This window comes from Plasmodium falciparum, assembly GCF_000002765.6.
Source record: "Plasmodium falciparum 3D7 genome assembly, chromosome: 13".
NCBI lineage: Eukaryota > Apicomplexa > Aconoidasida > Haemosporida > Plasmodiidae > Plasmodium > Plasmodium falciparum.
The window spans coordinates 420001-437500 of record NC_004331.3 but is presented as its reverse complement, the minus strand read 5'-3'; the positions used below and the strand labels follow the sequence as shown (position 1 = coordinate 437500).

The window sequence follows — 17500 nt, the reverse complement described above, 5'->3', positions numbered from 1 at the left end:
TGTATTCATACTTATCCCCATATTGAAATATATAATATATTTATATATTATATTTTTTTATTCATTTAATTTTAAAAATATAAATATTAAATAACACCCCTATAATAGTACTACTCTTTCCATATATATTTATATAATAAAAAAGTTTTTTTTTTTTTTTTTTTTTTTATAAAAACAAAAGAAGAAAAAGAAAAGATGGGATTTTTTAAGAAGAACAAGAGGCAAAGCTTTAACCGAAATTATGAAGGTGAAGTTCAGTGCAATAATATAATTTTGGGAGGGACGTTTTATAAACATTGTGAAAATGATTTATTATTAAAAAATGAATTAGAGAACCTAGTTCCATATTTTAATGGAAGAATATTTTTAGAAAATAAAGAAGAAATTGGAAAGGTAGATGAAATTTTAGGACCTATAAACGAATTTTATTTTTCTGTTAAATTAAAAGAAGGTATTAGAGCTAAATCATTTTCAAGTGATACACATTTTTTTATCGACAAATCGCAAACGTTACCCTTAAGTAGATTCTTACCACAAGAAAAAAATTCACAAAGTCTTGTAAAAAAAAAAAAAAAGAAATCCAATAGAGACAAGAAAAAAAATAGTTTTAATCAAAATAATAAAAAACCAAACAATTATAATTTTAAAGGAAATAATAATAGAAATGATCATAATAATAGAAATGATCATAATAATAGGAATGATCATAATAATAGAAATGATCATAATAATAGGAATGATCGTAATAATAGAAATAATAAAAATAGTTTTAGAAATAGATCAAACAGTAGTCGTAAATTTAATAATCAAAGAGGAAGATTTTAAAAAAAATATATATATATATATATATATTAAATAATTTTATAATGTCTATTTGTATATATATATATATATATATGTATGTATATTTTTATTTTTTTATTATTTTATTTTTTTTTTACCTGAACGGTTCAGGTAAAACTTTCATAATGTTCATGCAAAATAAAATATGACATTTTATTGTTTAATTATATTCTTATTTTTGTGTTGTATATATATATATATATATATATATATATATATATATTTATGTATTTTCATTTTTTTTTTTTTTTTTTGGTTTATCTTTTATTTAACACTTTGAGTGACATATGTATGTATATATATATATATATATATATATATATATATATATATATATATATATTCATCTATTTAGTATCATATTTTATTTCATTTGATGGTCTTAATAAAAAAAAAGAAAAAAAGGAAACTTCTCTTAACATAATTTTAATTTATCATATATTTTTTATATCATATATATATATTCTCTTCTGTATATGTCATTTTTTTTTATGTTTAAAAAAAAAAAAAAAAAAATTAAAAAAGATGCATGAGAAATTATGAACGGAAACGAAAACAATTAATATAATATGTATAATGAAGAAATTATATAAATTATAAGACGGAAAAGGATACAATGTGAAAATTAAAGAATGGATATATGATTAATGTATTTATTAAGCTGTGTTTTATTCTGTTATATATGTTGGTAGGGATTATACCACACACACATACACATAAATATATATATATATATATATATATATATGTATGTAATCCCTTTGTTTTATTTATTTATTTATTTATTTACTTACTTTATTTTTTTTTTCATTATCCTCTTCGTCGTTTGTCGAATTTGTAGTGGACATAGTATCACACCTTAGGACGTCTTTATTATTCTTTTTGTTAAATGTATTTTGCATGGGTATATATATATTACTTTCATATCCTTTATTTTTTATAAATTTTTCTTTAATTATATTTTCTTTAATAAGTCTATGTAGTAATGGTTTCGCTAGTAAAGGATATATACCAAGTCCTTTAGTAATAATATCTTTATTAACATATTTTGTTTTAATGCACATATTATGAACATCATTGTATAATTTTTGGATATCATTATTAATTTGGTCATCCTTATTATTAACAAGTTTATGATGATGTTGTTTATGTTGATGTTGTACATGTTGATGTTGTACATGTTGATGTTGTACATGTTGATGTTGTACATGTTGATGTTCATCTTCTTTATGTTCTTCTTCTTTATGTTCTTCTTCTTTATGTTCTTCTTCTTTATGTTCTTCTTCTTTATGCTCTTCCTTTTTATGTTCATTTTCTTTATGTTCTTCCTTTTTATGTTCATCTTCTTTATGTTCTTCCTTTTTATGTTGTTCCTTTTTATGTTCATCTTCTTTATGTTCTTTTCCTTTTTGCTGCTGTCGTTTTGAAATATTATTATTATTATAAATAATGTTGCCACCATTTTTATCTTGTATATTATTTAACAAATGGTCATGATTTGGTATAATTAATTTTTGCTCTTGCATATTTTCATTTATCTCATGATGGATTTTTTCTTTGTCATATGTATTTATATTTATAATACCTTCTTCATTACTTTCATTTTTATCAACAAATTTAAAAAGGCTATTTGCATTGGTTTTGATAATATTGTCATGTAATAATTCATCTAATATTTTATCTATTTCATATTGTGATACACTCGGGAATTTATTTTTAATTTTTGTCTTACTTAAAATTTTATATCTGGTAATATACAATCTAATTTTGTTTAGCAATTTTTTTCTTCTTTCTTTTTTTGCATTAATCATTTTATCTATAATTTGATGATTCTTATAAGAGGATTTATTAACATGTGTAAGATCGTCTTCATTATTATTATAACTATTATTATAATGGTCTATGTGCATAACATTATTATTATTATTATTATTATTATTATTATTATTGTCCATGTTGCTATTATAATCCATATCACTTTTATTATTATTATTATTATCATAATAATGGATACTCTTCTTTTTTTTTACATGATTAGACATGATAACATTTTGAATGTTCTCCATATTCATATGTGAAGATATCAATACATTGTGTTCATTAATATTTTCCATATTTGTATTACCATTATGTATATATTGGCTTTCCTTAATATTATTGTGTATCATTTTATTAGCTTGAACATTATTTAAGTATGTATCATTATTTGTTGTGTTGAACATTTCACCGTAATTTTTATTTGGTATATATGTAATAATTTTATTTCCATCCGGTAATATATTATTATGTTTATTACTTCCATTACTACTTACACTTGCTGTTCTTTCTCTTATTCTTAATCTTGCGCCCGACCTTAGACGTGTAGTCATATCTTCTTTAAGATTTATATGTTCTTTAATATTCACATCTTCTTTAATACTCATATGTTCTTTATTATTTAATAATATATTAGTTTTTTCTCGTTTCCTTGTTCTTGTGATAATTTTATTTTTTGTTTTTGAGGAATTTCTTATTTTTGTAACATGTCCTGTCCTCACCTCGTTATGCTCTCCTACTCCTACTTCTTCTGGTCTTTGTCTTCGTCTTCTTCTTCTTCGACTTCGTATTCTTCGTCTTTTACCTCTTCTGATATGTCTTATACTTTCTTCATGTATGTGATCATTCATATTTATATTTGTATTTAGCATAACATCTGAGTTTATTTTACTATTTCCTGGAAGGTTAATGTTTGTGTTTAAATTTTGATTTATCCTTGTTCTTGGCTGTATAGTTTTTCTTTTTCTTCTTCTTTGTTTGTTTAAGGGATTATATATATTGGGGTTATCCAAAGTAGGTTTGATATTTAATGTATCATCGTAGTAATCATCATTATAGTAATCATCATCATAGTAATCATCATTATAATAATCATCATCATAATAATCATCATTATAATAATCATCATTATAATAATCATCATCATAATAATCATCATCATAATAATCATCATCATAATAATCATCATTATAATAATCATCATCATAATAATCATCATCATAATAATCATCATCATAGTAATCATCATCATAATAATCATCATCATAATAATCATCATCATAATAATCATCATCATAATAATCATCAGAGTTACCATCTGGATAGTTATTACAATAATTTTTATCATCACAATATTGCCCATCATAATTATATTCGTCATTATAATGTTCTTCCATATTGCTATCGTCTTTATGAAATTTGTTACATTTTACACATTCTCCGTATTCATCATTATCATCATCATAATCATTGTTATCATCACCATCATCATCTTCACCATCATCATCTTCATCATTTGTTAAGGGAAAGACCTCAGCTGCATTCTCATCATTTTTCACTACACGCTTATACTTTGTATTCTTTTCATACCTTTGAGTTCTTTCTATTTTCCTCAGGTGATGTGTATGTTTCTCAAAACCATGTTTGTAATATACTCCATCACGTTCAGACATTGTTATATTTTGATTAATAAAATTGTTAGTAGTTGAATTTACTATAATGGAAAGGAAATGATGCCCTGTGTTTATTTTCCCTATATAATCTTCATTGGGTATATCTATAAATTTTAATAAATCATTATTATCAGGGTTTCTAAAATATGGAGGTTGATAATTATAAGGAACAATTTCATCATAATATAATAATTTCATAGATAGGTATGTACGTTCTGGTAACGGTTCCAAAGTTTGTGTAAGCAAAACTAATGATCTTAACAATTCATATGTTTTATCTTTTGCTTGTTTTTTAAAAAGCAAATTATTTATTATTTTTTTTTCTTTATTTTTATTAAATAATCTTTCTTTTATACATTTAAGACGATTATAATTTATATAGGATTTTTTATTATCATTATGATTATTTATATAATAATTCTTATCCTGTTTATGATTTTGTGCATTCATAAAATGATTACCTTGAGGAGGGTATATATCGTTACTGTTTAATAGAAGGTTGTTTTCAGGTGGATATTCATTTGTTTTATTGTTTTGGGATACGTTTATATTTTTATCTGGGCATACATCTTGTGATATATCTTGCGATACACCTTGTGATATATCTTGCGATACATCTTGTGATATATCTTTTGATACATCTTGCGATACACCTTGCGATACACCTTGCGATACACCTTGCGATACACCTTGCGATACACCTTGCGATACACCTTGCGATACACCTTGAGATACACCTTGTGATATTTCTCCATTTTTATTTTCTTGATTATAATTAACAATATTGTGCTTAGGCTGTTGGTATCCTGTCCCACAATTATTATTATTATTAATATTATTATTATTGTTACTTATGACATTAGACATATAATTATTATGTGCATTAGAATACTGGTTAGATGTTTCTAGGGAGATGTCTATTTCATCTCCATTTTTATTATTATATGAGAAACTAAATTTATAACATTCAATTGTATTATCATATATGTCATTAATATCTAATATTAATATTCTTAAATATTCTTTTTCGATAGCTTCAAAAACTCCTTTTTCTAACCAATTTATAATCATATGTGCTTGTGGATTTATAGGTAGGAGCCTTTTTAATTTTAATTCGTTTATACATACTTCTTCATAAGCATTTTCTTCAAACAAATTTCGTAAGTACGTTACTAAACTTATTCCGAGTTTTACAATATTCTTTAACATGTTTATTGAATCGTTCTTTGTAAGAACCTCATTATGCGTATGTGTCCGAACGCTCATACGAGAAAGCATCTTTGAAGACAATAAAATTTATGTAAAAAAAAAAAATAAAAAAAAAAAAAAATAAAATAAAAAATAATAATATATATGACAAATGAAATATAACAAATTAAAGAATTAATTTATTAAAAATGATAAGTAAATAAATAAATATAAATAAATAAATATAAATAAATATATAAATATATATATATATTTTTTTTTTTATTTATTCATAGATTTAGACGAGACAAAGATTTCGTGTTGAAGAGAAGGATGTACTAATATGTTACCTTATACAAATATGAAATTAATAATACATACCCACATAAAAAAATAAACACACATATGTATATATATATATATATATATAATAGAAACTAAAAATTAAAAAATATGTCATATAAATTTTTTATATGTATATTTTTAAAATATTAAAATGTACATATATATATATATATATATATATATTATATACATACTTGTTATGAATAAAAGACATATATAGTTTTTACTAATATGTTTTTATAATTTATTAAAATGTTACAACAAAAAAGATATATAAATATATTTGATTTTATTATTTCAAATTAATTTACACACTTCATACTAAAAGACAGTTGTATGAAGTTACATTTCATAATTTAAAGAAATAAGAAAAAGGAAAAGAACAAATTAATCATTTAATATAAAACATATAAAAGGGGACATATAAGAAAAAAAAAAAAAAACAAATAAATAATATGTATATAACATAAACAATCAATAGAAAATATATATATATAAATATATAAATATATATATATATATATATATATTATTTATAATGACACACTAGAACATATTTAAAAAGTTACATTTTTATTTAATAAATGGTATATGTATTTATATATATATATATATATATAAACATATAAATAAATATTATACATATAAATAAATATTATATATATATATATATATATTTATTTATTTATATATATATATTTATATTTATAATAATTTATATATAAGAAATCCTTTGCCTCCTTTCATTTAGTAAAAAAAAAAATAAAAATATGATGATAATAATAATAATAATAGAATGATTATGCAAGGATAAATAGTGTATTACCCAATTTTACCAAAAAAAAAAAAAAATATATAAAATAATAATAATAAAATAAATATATATTAAACACAAAATAAACATAAGAGAAACATAAGATAAATATAAAATAAATATAAAATAAATATAATATAAATATAAAATAAATATAAAATAAATATAAAATAAATATAAAATAAATATTTTTATTTCAAATTGTTATTATATTATTTCTTTAAATGTATAAAAGTAGAAGTATACTTTTTTTGGTTACATAAAAAAAAAATAAGGCTATAGTATTATATATATAAATATATATATATATATATATATATATATATATATATATATGCATACAATAATATGTATAATATATATATATATATATATATATTATATATATATAATATAATATATATATGTTTTTTTTTTTTTTTTTTTTTTTTTTTTTTTTTTTTTTTTTTTCATTTTTTTTACCTTTTAGTAAATACATACATTGATATATCATTAGAGAATAATTACCTTGGCAAAAAAAAAAAAAAAAAAAAAAAAAAAAAAAATATAAACATATATATATTAAATATTTTATTCATAATATGATTGCATAAATATATATATATATATATATATATATTTATTTTTTTTTATAAATAGATCCTATTAATATATTATTATAATATACATTATAAATATTCTAATATGTATAGATTTTTTGATGTAATATAATATATTAAAATATATATTATTTTATATATATATATATTGAAAAAAAAAAAAAAAAAATTCACTATGGAGATATGTTTATTTTAATATATTTATATTTCTTTTTCCTATTCATTTAGTTATTATATATAATATTTAGTAATAAATATATATTATATGTAATATGTCATAATATTTGTGGCAACAAAAAATAGAAAAAATGAAAGAAAAAAGAAAATTTTATTTTTTTTTTTTTAAATATGTAGAGACGTAAAGAATGAATTGATATTATTTGGAAGCTCTTCGACGAAAGTATACATATATATATATATATAATATATAAATATATAAATATTTATTTATTTATTTCTATTTATTTATTTTTATTTATTTATGTTTGGTATAGTTGATCACGTGTATTATTTCGCCATATTAAATATTTATTTTTATATTTTTATATATTTTTTTCTATTTTTTTTTTGTTTGTGCTAAATGGATGATGTTAAGAAAAGAAGGCGTTCGAGGTGGGGGGAGGTGGAAAATAAAGAAGAAAATAAAGAAGAAAATAAAGAAGAAAATAAAGAAGAAAATAAAGAAGAAAATAAAGAAGGAGATATAAATAAAGATAGTAATAATATAGATATCTTATTAAATAAAAGTAGTGAGGTTCCAATAAATAAGAATAATAATATTATGAATATGCCATTATCATCATCGCTTTCATATAATAATTTAAATAATCCTTTATTATCTTCTAATATACATTTGAATATTTTAAAAGCTACGGAAGCAGCTAGATTAGCTATAGAAAAGGTAAAGAGAGCTAGTCGATTTAAAGAAAATAATAATATAAATAAGAATGTAAGAAGACTTGAATTTACTCCTAAACCTTTAATGTTTGATGATCAAGGTAGAGAAGTGGATGCCGAAGGTAATGTTATAAATATTAAACCTGTAACATTTTCAACATTAAAAGTAAATATGAATAAAATAGAGGAAGATAATATGGTCAAAAAAAAAAATGATATAATAATAAGTAGTGATACAAATATTGGTAATACAAATAATAATATAAATAACGATAATGCTTTATGGTTCGATGCAAGAATACAAAATGTGTCTAAAAGAAAAGAAACAAAAAAAAAAGCATTTTTCAATTTTATAACTCCAGGGTCTCTTATTAAACAAGCATGTAATAAACATTATAATAATAAAACATTAATGAATTTTGATTTAAAAAAAATTATAGAAGAAAAAAAAAGAGTACAATCTTTTCAAGAGCTGTCTCTAAACTTTTTAAATAATAATATAAATGAAAATATAAACCCTAATATGATTAACATAGGTAAGAAAGAAGAGGTAGAATCTAAAATGGAAACATGGGATAATAACGAAAGATATGATATATTAGAAAAATGGGATCATGTGTTATTTAATTTGATAGAACCTACCGATGTAGAGAAAGAAAACAGTGTAGATTTAATAAATGAATTTATTCAAAGACAAAAAGAAAGATGGGAAACAAAATATTTTATAGATAATGAATTAAACAATATTGATAATAATACAAATATTGTAAATAATAATTTAAGTAGTCATATATTATGTCATGAGGAACATATAAAATTAAATCAAGTTTTAAAAAAAGTTGATGTATTATTATTATTAAAAGCTAATAAAAAAAAAAGGAGGAAATATAAAAATAATATATATAGTCTTATAGTTAATAATCGTTTGTATTCCATCAATTTAAATTGTATTAAATCTTATATTGAACATCCAGTGCCTTTGAATGAAGACGAAAATTATGATGATGATAAATATTTGATACATATGTTTTTAACACCACAGGAAAGAAAAAAATTAAGAAAAAGAAAAAGACAAGAAAAAGAAAGAGAGAAGCAAGATAAAATAAGAATAGGATTAATGCCTCCTCCACCTCCTAAGATGAAATTATCAAACTTAATGAGAGTTATGGGAGATACTGCATTAGCTCAACCATCTAAAACAGAATATGCTGTCAGAAAACAAATGAAAGAAAGAGAATTAAGACATTTTGAAGATAATCAAAAAAGAAAACTCAAACCAGAAGAAAGAAGTAAAAAAAAAATTAATAAATGGAAATCAAATTCTGATGAAGAAAATGATGTTCTCTTAATATATATTACAAATTTATCTAATAAAAAACATATTTTTAAAATCGATATAAATGCACAACAATTACATTTAACAGGTGTATGCTTCATGACTGTATTATATAATTTTATAATTGTTGAAGGAAAACATGTTTCGATAGAAAGATATAAAAGATTGATTTTTAGAAGAATCAAATGGAATGAAGATGTATACGATGATGAAGAAAATCAAGATAATCATATAATAAATACAAATGTACAAAATGAAGAACATGCACAAGACTTATATACTGTTAATAATAACATTAACATGAACAATGATAATAATAATAATAATAATAATAATAATAATAATATTACATATAATCAACAGTCACAATGTAGTTTAATATGGAATGGTGTTGTAAAAAAAAAAAATTTTAAGAATTGGAAAATGATTGTTGCGAAAACAGAAATGGAAGTAACAGATTATCTGAGCCAACATGACGCTTTACATTATTATCATATCATAAAAAAACACCGATCCGTTCTTGAGCATATTTAATAATTTGGGTTAAAAAAATAAAATAAAATAAAAAAAAATAATAATAAATATGTTATATATATATATATATATATATATATATATACATATATATTTATATGTGTGTTATTTTTTTATTTAATAATGTTTTCATTTTTTTCAATTTTTAAAAAAATACAAAAAGGTATAAATAAATATATATATATATATATATATATATTTTTTTTTTTTTTTTTTTTTTATTTATTTATATTTTGTTTTAAATTCCTCTATTTGATTAAACATTATAAAATTTAAAAATTAAAACAAATAATCATAAATTCAAAAAAAAAAAAAAAAAAAAAGAATAAAATAAAATAAAATAAAATAAGAATAAATATATACACATATATAAAGATATATTGACGTATACCATTGTGTAATGCCTTCTACATGTTTACGTTAAAAATATAAAATTACCAAGGTCATCTGAAAGAGGTAAAAAGGGAAAGGAAAATAAAAAAAATATTAGGAATAAGAAAAAAGGTGCATATATTTTGTATACATTATGCATATGTGTAATAAATTAAAAAATAATAAACAAATAGATAAATATATATATATATATATATATACATATATATATATGTATTTTTTTTTTTTTTTTTTTTTTTTTTTTTTTTTTATTACATCGTCGACGGTATCTATTCTTGCCCATCTTCTCCAGGATTCCTTAATTATTTCCTCTAAAAAACAAAAAATATATATATATATATATAGATCAAATATATACATAAACAAAAATGTAACATATATATATATATATATATATATATATGTTGTTATTTTATTTTTTTATATTTTACCCATAGCAATGTGAACTTTTTTTTTTTTTTTTTTGGAAACCATTTGCACACACTCCTCGCTACTTATGAATTCCCAAATTCCATCTGTAGCTACAATTATAAATTTGTCTTCTTCCAATTTGTCTAAAATTTTTATGGTAGGTTCACATGTAACTCCTATAAAAGAAGAAGTTATATCACCGATTGCTCTACTCATGGCTAGTCCTGGATACATTTCATCTTTAACAAAAACTCTATATGCTACATCTCCATGGAGTTTTTTGACTTCTCCTCCAAAGGCAAGAATTCTATCTTTTTCTAATTTTAAAGATGGCTTATGATCTTCCGTTATATTATAAGCTGAGAATTTGTTGGTTTGTGGATTTTGTTTTCCCATGACTGCTCTACTATCACCTGTATGTGCTGAATAAATTTTTTTTGTAATAAAATTATAAAGAATTATGGTACAGGTGGTTCCACTTAAATTATAGTCAATAAAATTAATATTAATAGGATTAATATTATTATTAATACAATATGAATAATTAACCAAATAACAATTTATCATATAAAATAAGGTTTTCATAGTTCGTACAGGATTTTCATAAATTTTTTCTATATTATAAGAAAATAATAATGGAAGCACTACATGTACAAAATTACTTATGTCATGACCTGATGGACCATGTCCATCAAAAACCATAATTAATATCCAATCATTTGTTTGTATTATTGTAAAATCATCCTGGTTTGGAAAATCTACTTTTTTCCCTTTTTTACATGCTACAGATATTTCAGAATCACATATATATGATGGAGATTTATAAAAAAAAGTATTTTTATCTTGAAATGGTTTCATATCCTTTTGATAAAAACAATAAGCACCCATCACTATAAAATTTATTTTCAAATCTGGTAAATCTTTATCACAATCTATTTCCGTTATATCTCTATAAATTAATTCATCACGTTCAAGTGATTCAACTATTGTCGAAAAAGAACATTTCTCTTTTTTCTTTTTCTTTAATTCATATTTGAAATTTTTTTTCTTAGAGTTTTTCTCTTCTTTGTTATTTTCTGGATACTTTTTTAAATACACATTTTTATACTTTTTTTTTAATTTATTACATTTATTTTTTATATATTTTTTTAATAAACTAAAATCATTTTTTAAAAAACTCTCTACTATTTCTTTTGGAAACGTTGGAAACTTTATAACATCATGATTAATATTTAAAGAATTTATTAAAAAATATCTGTCCTTTTTATTACGATCTAACATATCAACAATATTGTTTGCGTTAAAATATAAAAATAAGCTAAATAAAAATACCACAATTATATCAACATCTCGAATATCGTTTAATATCATATTACTATATTTAATGCTTAATAAATTCTCATGTTTATTTTTTTTAAGCATAATATTATTATTAATAATATGACTTCCGTTATTAATAATATGACTTCCGTTATTAATAATATGACTTCCGTTATTAATAACATGACTTCCGTTATTAATAACATGACTTCCGTTATTAATAATATGACTTTCATTATTTATAATATTATTATTTTCATATTCATCATTAATATCGTCTACACTATAATCAATACTATCCTCATCATTCTTTATTAATAATTTTTTGTTTATATTTTCATCTGTACATTTTCTTGTTTTATCATCTTCATCATGTGTGCAATTTAAACCCCCCAGTCTATGCACACATTTTTCCTGACCATTACAAAGATCACATTTATCATTATAATATTTGTAATTATCCGAAAAAACATTATTGTCATATATAATGGAACTATTATTACAATTATTATTACTAAAAATATTATTATTATTGTTATTATTATTATTGTTATTATTATTGTTGTTGTCATATTCCCTTTTTTCATTTTTATAATTTACATGATCACTATTATTATTTTTAGCTAGCTCACTGAACTGGTCAGAATTTTTTTTTTTTTTTTTTTTCTTCCATTTATCAAATGCACTTTCTTCTTTTTTTTCTTTTATATTTAAGTTATCATAATCAACATTATTTACATTATCTAAATTATTTTGCTTTATATTATTTATGGAAATACCATCATTCATATTATTTTCATTTTCATCTGATGAAATGTTACTATTATTACAATTGAAATGGTCGTTCTTTTTTAATCCATTATTATTATGAGAATATTTCATTCCTCTATTTAATTTAATATTCGTGTTATTGCTTCGTCTTGAATAATATTCATCACAATAATTTTCACATTCTCCTCTTGAATTATTTTCTTGTGCATATTTATTTATGGCATCTCTATATTTATTCTTCTGAGAATGTGTATCATCAATGCTGTTTTTTTTTTCTTTTTTTTTAATCTTAAACTTGGAATGATTTATGACGGAAGCACAATTACCCATATTTAAAAAAAAAAAGGAAGAAAAGGAAATTATATGAAACTATATGAAACTATAAATAGATAAATATTCAAAAGTTATAATAAATATTATATATATATATATATATATTAAAAATGTGTATTATGCCTACATGTTTTAAATATATATATATATATATATATATATATATATATATATATGTATACACAAGGGAGAAAAATGAAACAGATAAGGTGAAGCTGTACAAAAATGTTTTATAACTTTGAAAGTTTTAAAAATATAATATACGGCTCAAGATAAGGGACAAAAAAAAAAAAAAAAAAAAGAAAAGAAAAAAAAAAAAAAACAACTATTAATATATTATAAATAATAACTATTTAAAAAATAATACACACATAATATAACAAAATATATACAGATATTAAAAGTAGATAAGAGTAACTAAATATATATATATATATATATATATATGATATTATTTATTTAGGTATAAACAATTAACATATTCATATATTATTAAAAATAAATTAATATCACATATACATTATTAATTGTGTTACATAAACAATTAAAAAACAAAAGAAAAGATAAAAAAATATTCGGATTATACTTAATAAATAATACATATATATATATATATATATATATATATTTATTTATTTATGGATATTACATTCATAACGGACAACTAGCATAAATCATAAAATAAAAAAATACAAGTAGTTTATATATTACACAAAATTAAAAAGGTATATGTCTCCCTGTATATATTTTAACATGATACAATAATTATATGATGAATATGTATACATAAATATATAAATAAATAAATATATAAATAAATAAATATATAAATATATATATATATATTTTTTATTTTTCAGAAAAAAAAAATAAATTCATCAATTTTTTTTTTCTTTTTTTTTTTTTTTATAAAAATTTACATTCAAAAAAGAAATATGTTGGTCACTTTTATTTTCCTCATTTTGTTTTACAAAATATTTAAAATTTTAAACATATATATATAATATATATTATGGACAGATAGGAAATATATAAAGCATATTTATGATGTGTATTATTTTTACAATTTCTTTCCTATTAATTATATAAATATAAATAAATAAATAAATAAATATAAATATATATATATATATATATCAATATATTTGAAAAAATTTCTTTTTTAATACATAATTTAAAAATGAAGAAATCTACACATAAATGTATATATTCTAAAATATTTAAAAAATAATTCAAAATTTTAAATTATTTTCATATATATAAACATATATATATATATAAATATATGTAAATTTTTTTTTTTTTTTTTCACATTGTTTTAAAGATATATACATATATATAATATATATATATAATATTTTGTGCAAAAAAATTATTCAATTTAAAATTATGATAATAAATAAAAATATAAATGTATAAGTAAATGTTCTAAAATATATTATATATATATGTATGTATTTTTATTTTTTTTATATGTATACTTATAAAGATAAATTTATTATATTTATATATATATATATATATATGATTTATTTCTTTATTTTAAATAAAAACAACGGGGGTAGTTTTATGCACACGTTTATTAATGCTTCTTTTTTTTTTTTTTTTTTTTTTTGCCTTAGTATAAAAAAGACGAAAAAAAAAAAAAAAAAACAAAAATGTAATCACAAAATAGTATTTATATATATATATATATTTATTGTGTAATTATTTATTTGCTTTAATATATTTATATAAATGAAATGTGAAATTTTCTTGTATAACATATATATATATATATATATATATATAATATTACATATAAGTCTATTACATTTACATATATATATATATATATAACATATATATATTTCTTTCATAAAAGACTAACATGTAACTTAAAAAAAAAAAAAAAAAAAAAAGAAACGCTTGTAATAATATGGATTAACTACCATTATCTAATCATACGAAATTTAATAAAAACATAAAAGCTTAAATAAAATAATAAATATTTTATATTATGAAAACCATTACAAAAGCTGTTATTATGATGACACACTATTATAAAGGTATGTAGCATTAATATATATATATATATATATATATAATATTTATTTTTTAAATATTTTAATTTTCTATTTAGTATACTATATTATGAAAGAATGAAAAAAAAAAAGAAAAAAGAAAAAAGAAAAAAGAAAAAATACATTATTATATATTGCAATATTAAATAAAAATGTTAAAGAAAATATAAATATATATTTCTAACATTATTATAAAAGTAAAAGAAAAACATTTTACAAAAATTATATATATATATATATATATATATATATATATATATATTTATATATATTTATGCATTTTATATAAATACACTTATACAAAAAAAAAGTACATAACATAATAAGAATGCATAAAATTATAAATATAAAAAATATCTACATTAGTTTTATATATATAACAAATAAAAAACAACAATATTTTACGTTTTATTTTTTCATTATGTGTTCATATTTATTATGTAATTATAGTGTTTATTTTTATTATATATATAAAGAAATAAAAAAGAATTGATGTCAAGGTGTAAATTTTTAAAAAATTAAAAAAGCAAAAAAATATATTATATATATATGTATTAATATATATATATATATATATAAATAGATAGTTTTTTATTATATATTATTTTATTTTATTTTATTTTATTTTTTTTTTTTTTATTCCTTATGTTTTTCTGCTTTTTATGTTATTTTTGCTTTATTATTATTTTTTTTCTTCAGAAATAATATATTTCATTTAACTATAAAAAATACATATATGTAATATATATATAATATATATATATATATATAAAGAAATATCTATCTAGTCCTTTTTCATCTTCTATATTTTTTATTATTTTTTATTTTCTTTCTCACCTATTTTTCTTAAGCTATATGTAGATAATTATATATATATAATATATATATATGCATAAAATATAAAACAAGAAAATAATAAAATAAAATAAAAATTATATATATATTATATATATATAATATAATATTATAAGTTCATATCATATAATGATACGAATTAAAAAAAAAGAATAAAAGAATAAAGAATGATTTCGTAATATTCTTAAATAATATTATATAAGATAAAAAAAAAATTAAAAATTAATATTCTTTGCATTAAACATTTTCTACTCCCTTTTAATATTAAAAGAGAAAAAAAAAAATAAAAAAAAGAGAAAAATTTAAATTAATTAAAAAATTATTATGAAGAAATGAAGATATACCATGGAAATAAGAAAAAAATATATAATCGAATATATACATATATATATATATATATATATATATATATATATATGAATACATATTTAAGATTATAATTTTTTTTTTGTCGTTTTAAAAGTATTATGAATAGGATAAAATAAAATACACATATATTAAGTTAACTTGTCATAAATTAAGTGAATATATATATATATATATATATATATATATATATATATATATATTTATTTATTTATATTTATGTAAATTATTGTCTTAAGCCTTTCTTAAAATATTAAGTATATTAATTGAAATGAAAGCATTTCATATGATATATATATTTATATATATATATATTTTTTTTTTTTTTTTTTTTTTTTTTTTTTTCTCTATAAATATTAAGGATAACCAAAAGGTACGATATGTACCCATGACAAGTATCTATATATATATATATATATATATATATATATATATATATATATGTATATATTTAAATATGTATATATTTATATTTTCATGTTGACCTTTGTTTTTTTGCTTTTTTTCTCATATAATAACATATATATTAAAATAAAGGAGACATTAAAATATTTTTTAATTTTATTTTGTTAGTTCAAATGAAATAAAATAAAAAAGGAGCATGAAAAAATTAAATGAAAGAAAAAAAAAAAAAAAAAAAAAAAAAACACACACATATATATAATATATATATATAATATATATATATATAATATATATATGTAATATATATATATATATTATTTACATGTGTAAGAAGGGTTTAATTTTTTCTTTTCATTTTTGTTGCCATTTTTTTATCTTCTTTACTTTATTTGATTCTTTCATGATTTCTTTTCTTTTTTTATTTTTTCATCATTTTATGCATTTTACTTTTAGCCATATTTAACATTTTTGATTTTGTAAAATCTTTTTTCTGTTGAAAATGTACAAGGTTTTTTTTCTTGTCGTCTTTTGTTTTTTTC

General features: G+C 18.8%; 5 protein-coding genes across 5 annotated transcripts in view; 2 read left to right on the top strand and 3 right to left on the bottom strand.

Annotated features, from left to right (window-relative positions):
- Positions 1-195: 195 nt before the first annotated feature.
- Positions 196-825, top strand: PF3D7_1309500 (H/ACA ribonucleoprotein complex subunit 1, putative; the record flags this gene model as incomplete). Its single annotated transcript, XM_001349787.1, has 1 exon — positions 196-825. One exon carries the CDS (start codon positions 196-198, stop codon positions 823-825), a length of 630 nt encoding a protein of 209 aa, XP_001349823.1.
- An 800-nt stretch (positions 826-1625) lies between these two features.
- PF3D7_1309400 (HORMA domain protein, putative) lies at positions 1626-5609 on the bottom strand (the record flags this gene model as incomplete). Its single annotated transcript, XM_001349786.1, has 1 exon — positions 1626-5609. One exon carries the CDS (start codon positions 5607-5609, stop codon positions 1626-1628), a length of 3984 nt encoding a protein of 1327 aa, XP_001349822.1.
- Positions 5610-7857: 2248 nt separating this feature from the next.
- On the top strand, positions 7858-10044 carry PF3D7_1309300 (U4/U6 small nuclear ribonucleoprotein PRP3, putative; the record flags this gene model as incomplete). Its single annotated transcript, XM_001349785.1, has 1 exon — positions 7858-10044. One exon carries the CDS (start codon positions 7858-7860, stop codon positions 10042-10044), a length of 2187 nt encoding a protein of 728 aa, XP_001349821.1.
- Positions 10045-10464: 420 nt separating this feature from the next.
- On the bottom strand, positions 10465-13269 carry PF3D7_1309200 (protein phosphatase PPM6, putative; the record flags this gene model as incomplete). The annotated part of the gene is made up of 3 exons (XM_001349784.1): positions 10465-10491; positions 10693-10748; positions 10869-13269. 3 exons carry the CDS (start codon positions 13267-13269, stop codon positions 10465-10467), a joined length of 2484 nt encoding a protein of 827 aa, XP_001349820.1.
- A 4110-nt stretch (positions 13270-17379) lies between these two features.
- PF3D7_1309100 (60S ribosomal protein L24, putative) overlaps positions 17380-17500 on the bottom strand; it is a gene marked incomplete at both ends in the record, with an annotated part of 1302 nt that continues 1181 nt past the window's right edge. Inside the window, one exon of the mRNA XM_001349783.1 lies at positions 17380-17500. This exon is cut by the window's right edge and continues 38 nt beyond it. Within this exon, the coding sequence (XP_001349819.1) occupies positions 17380-17500 (121 nt within the window).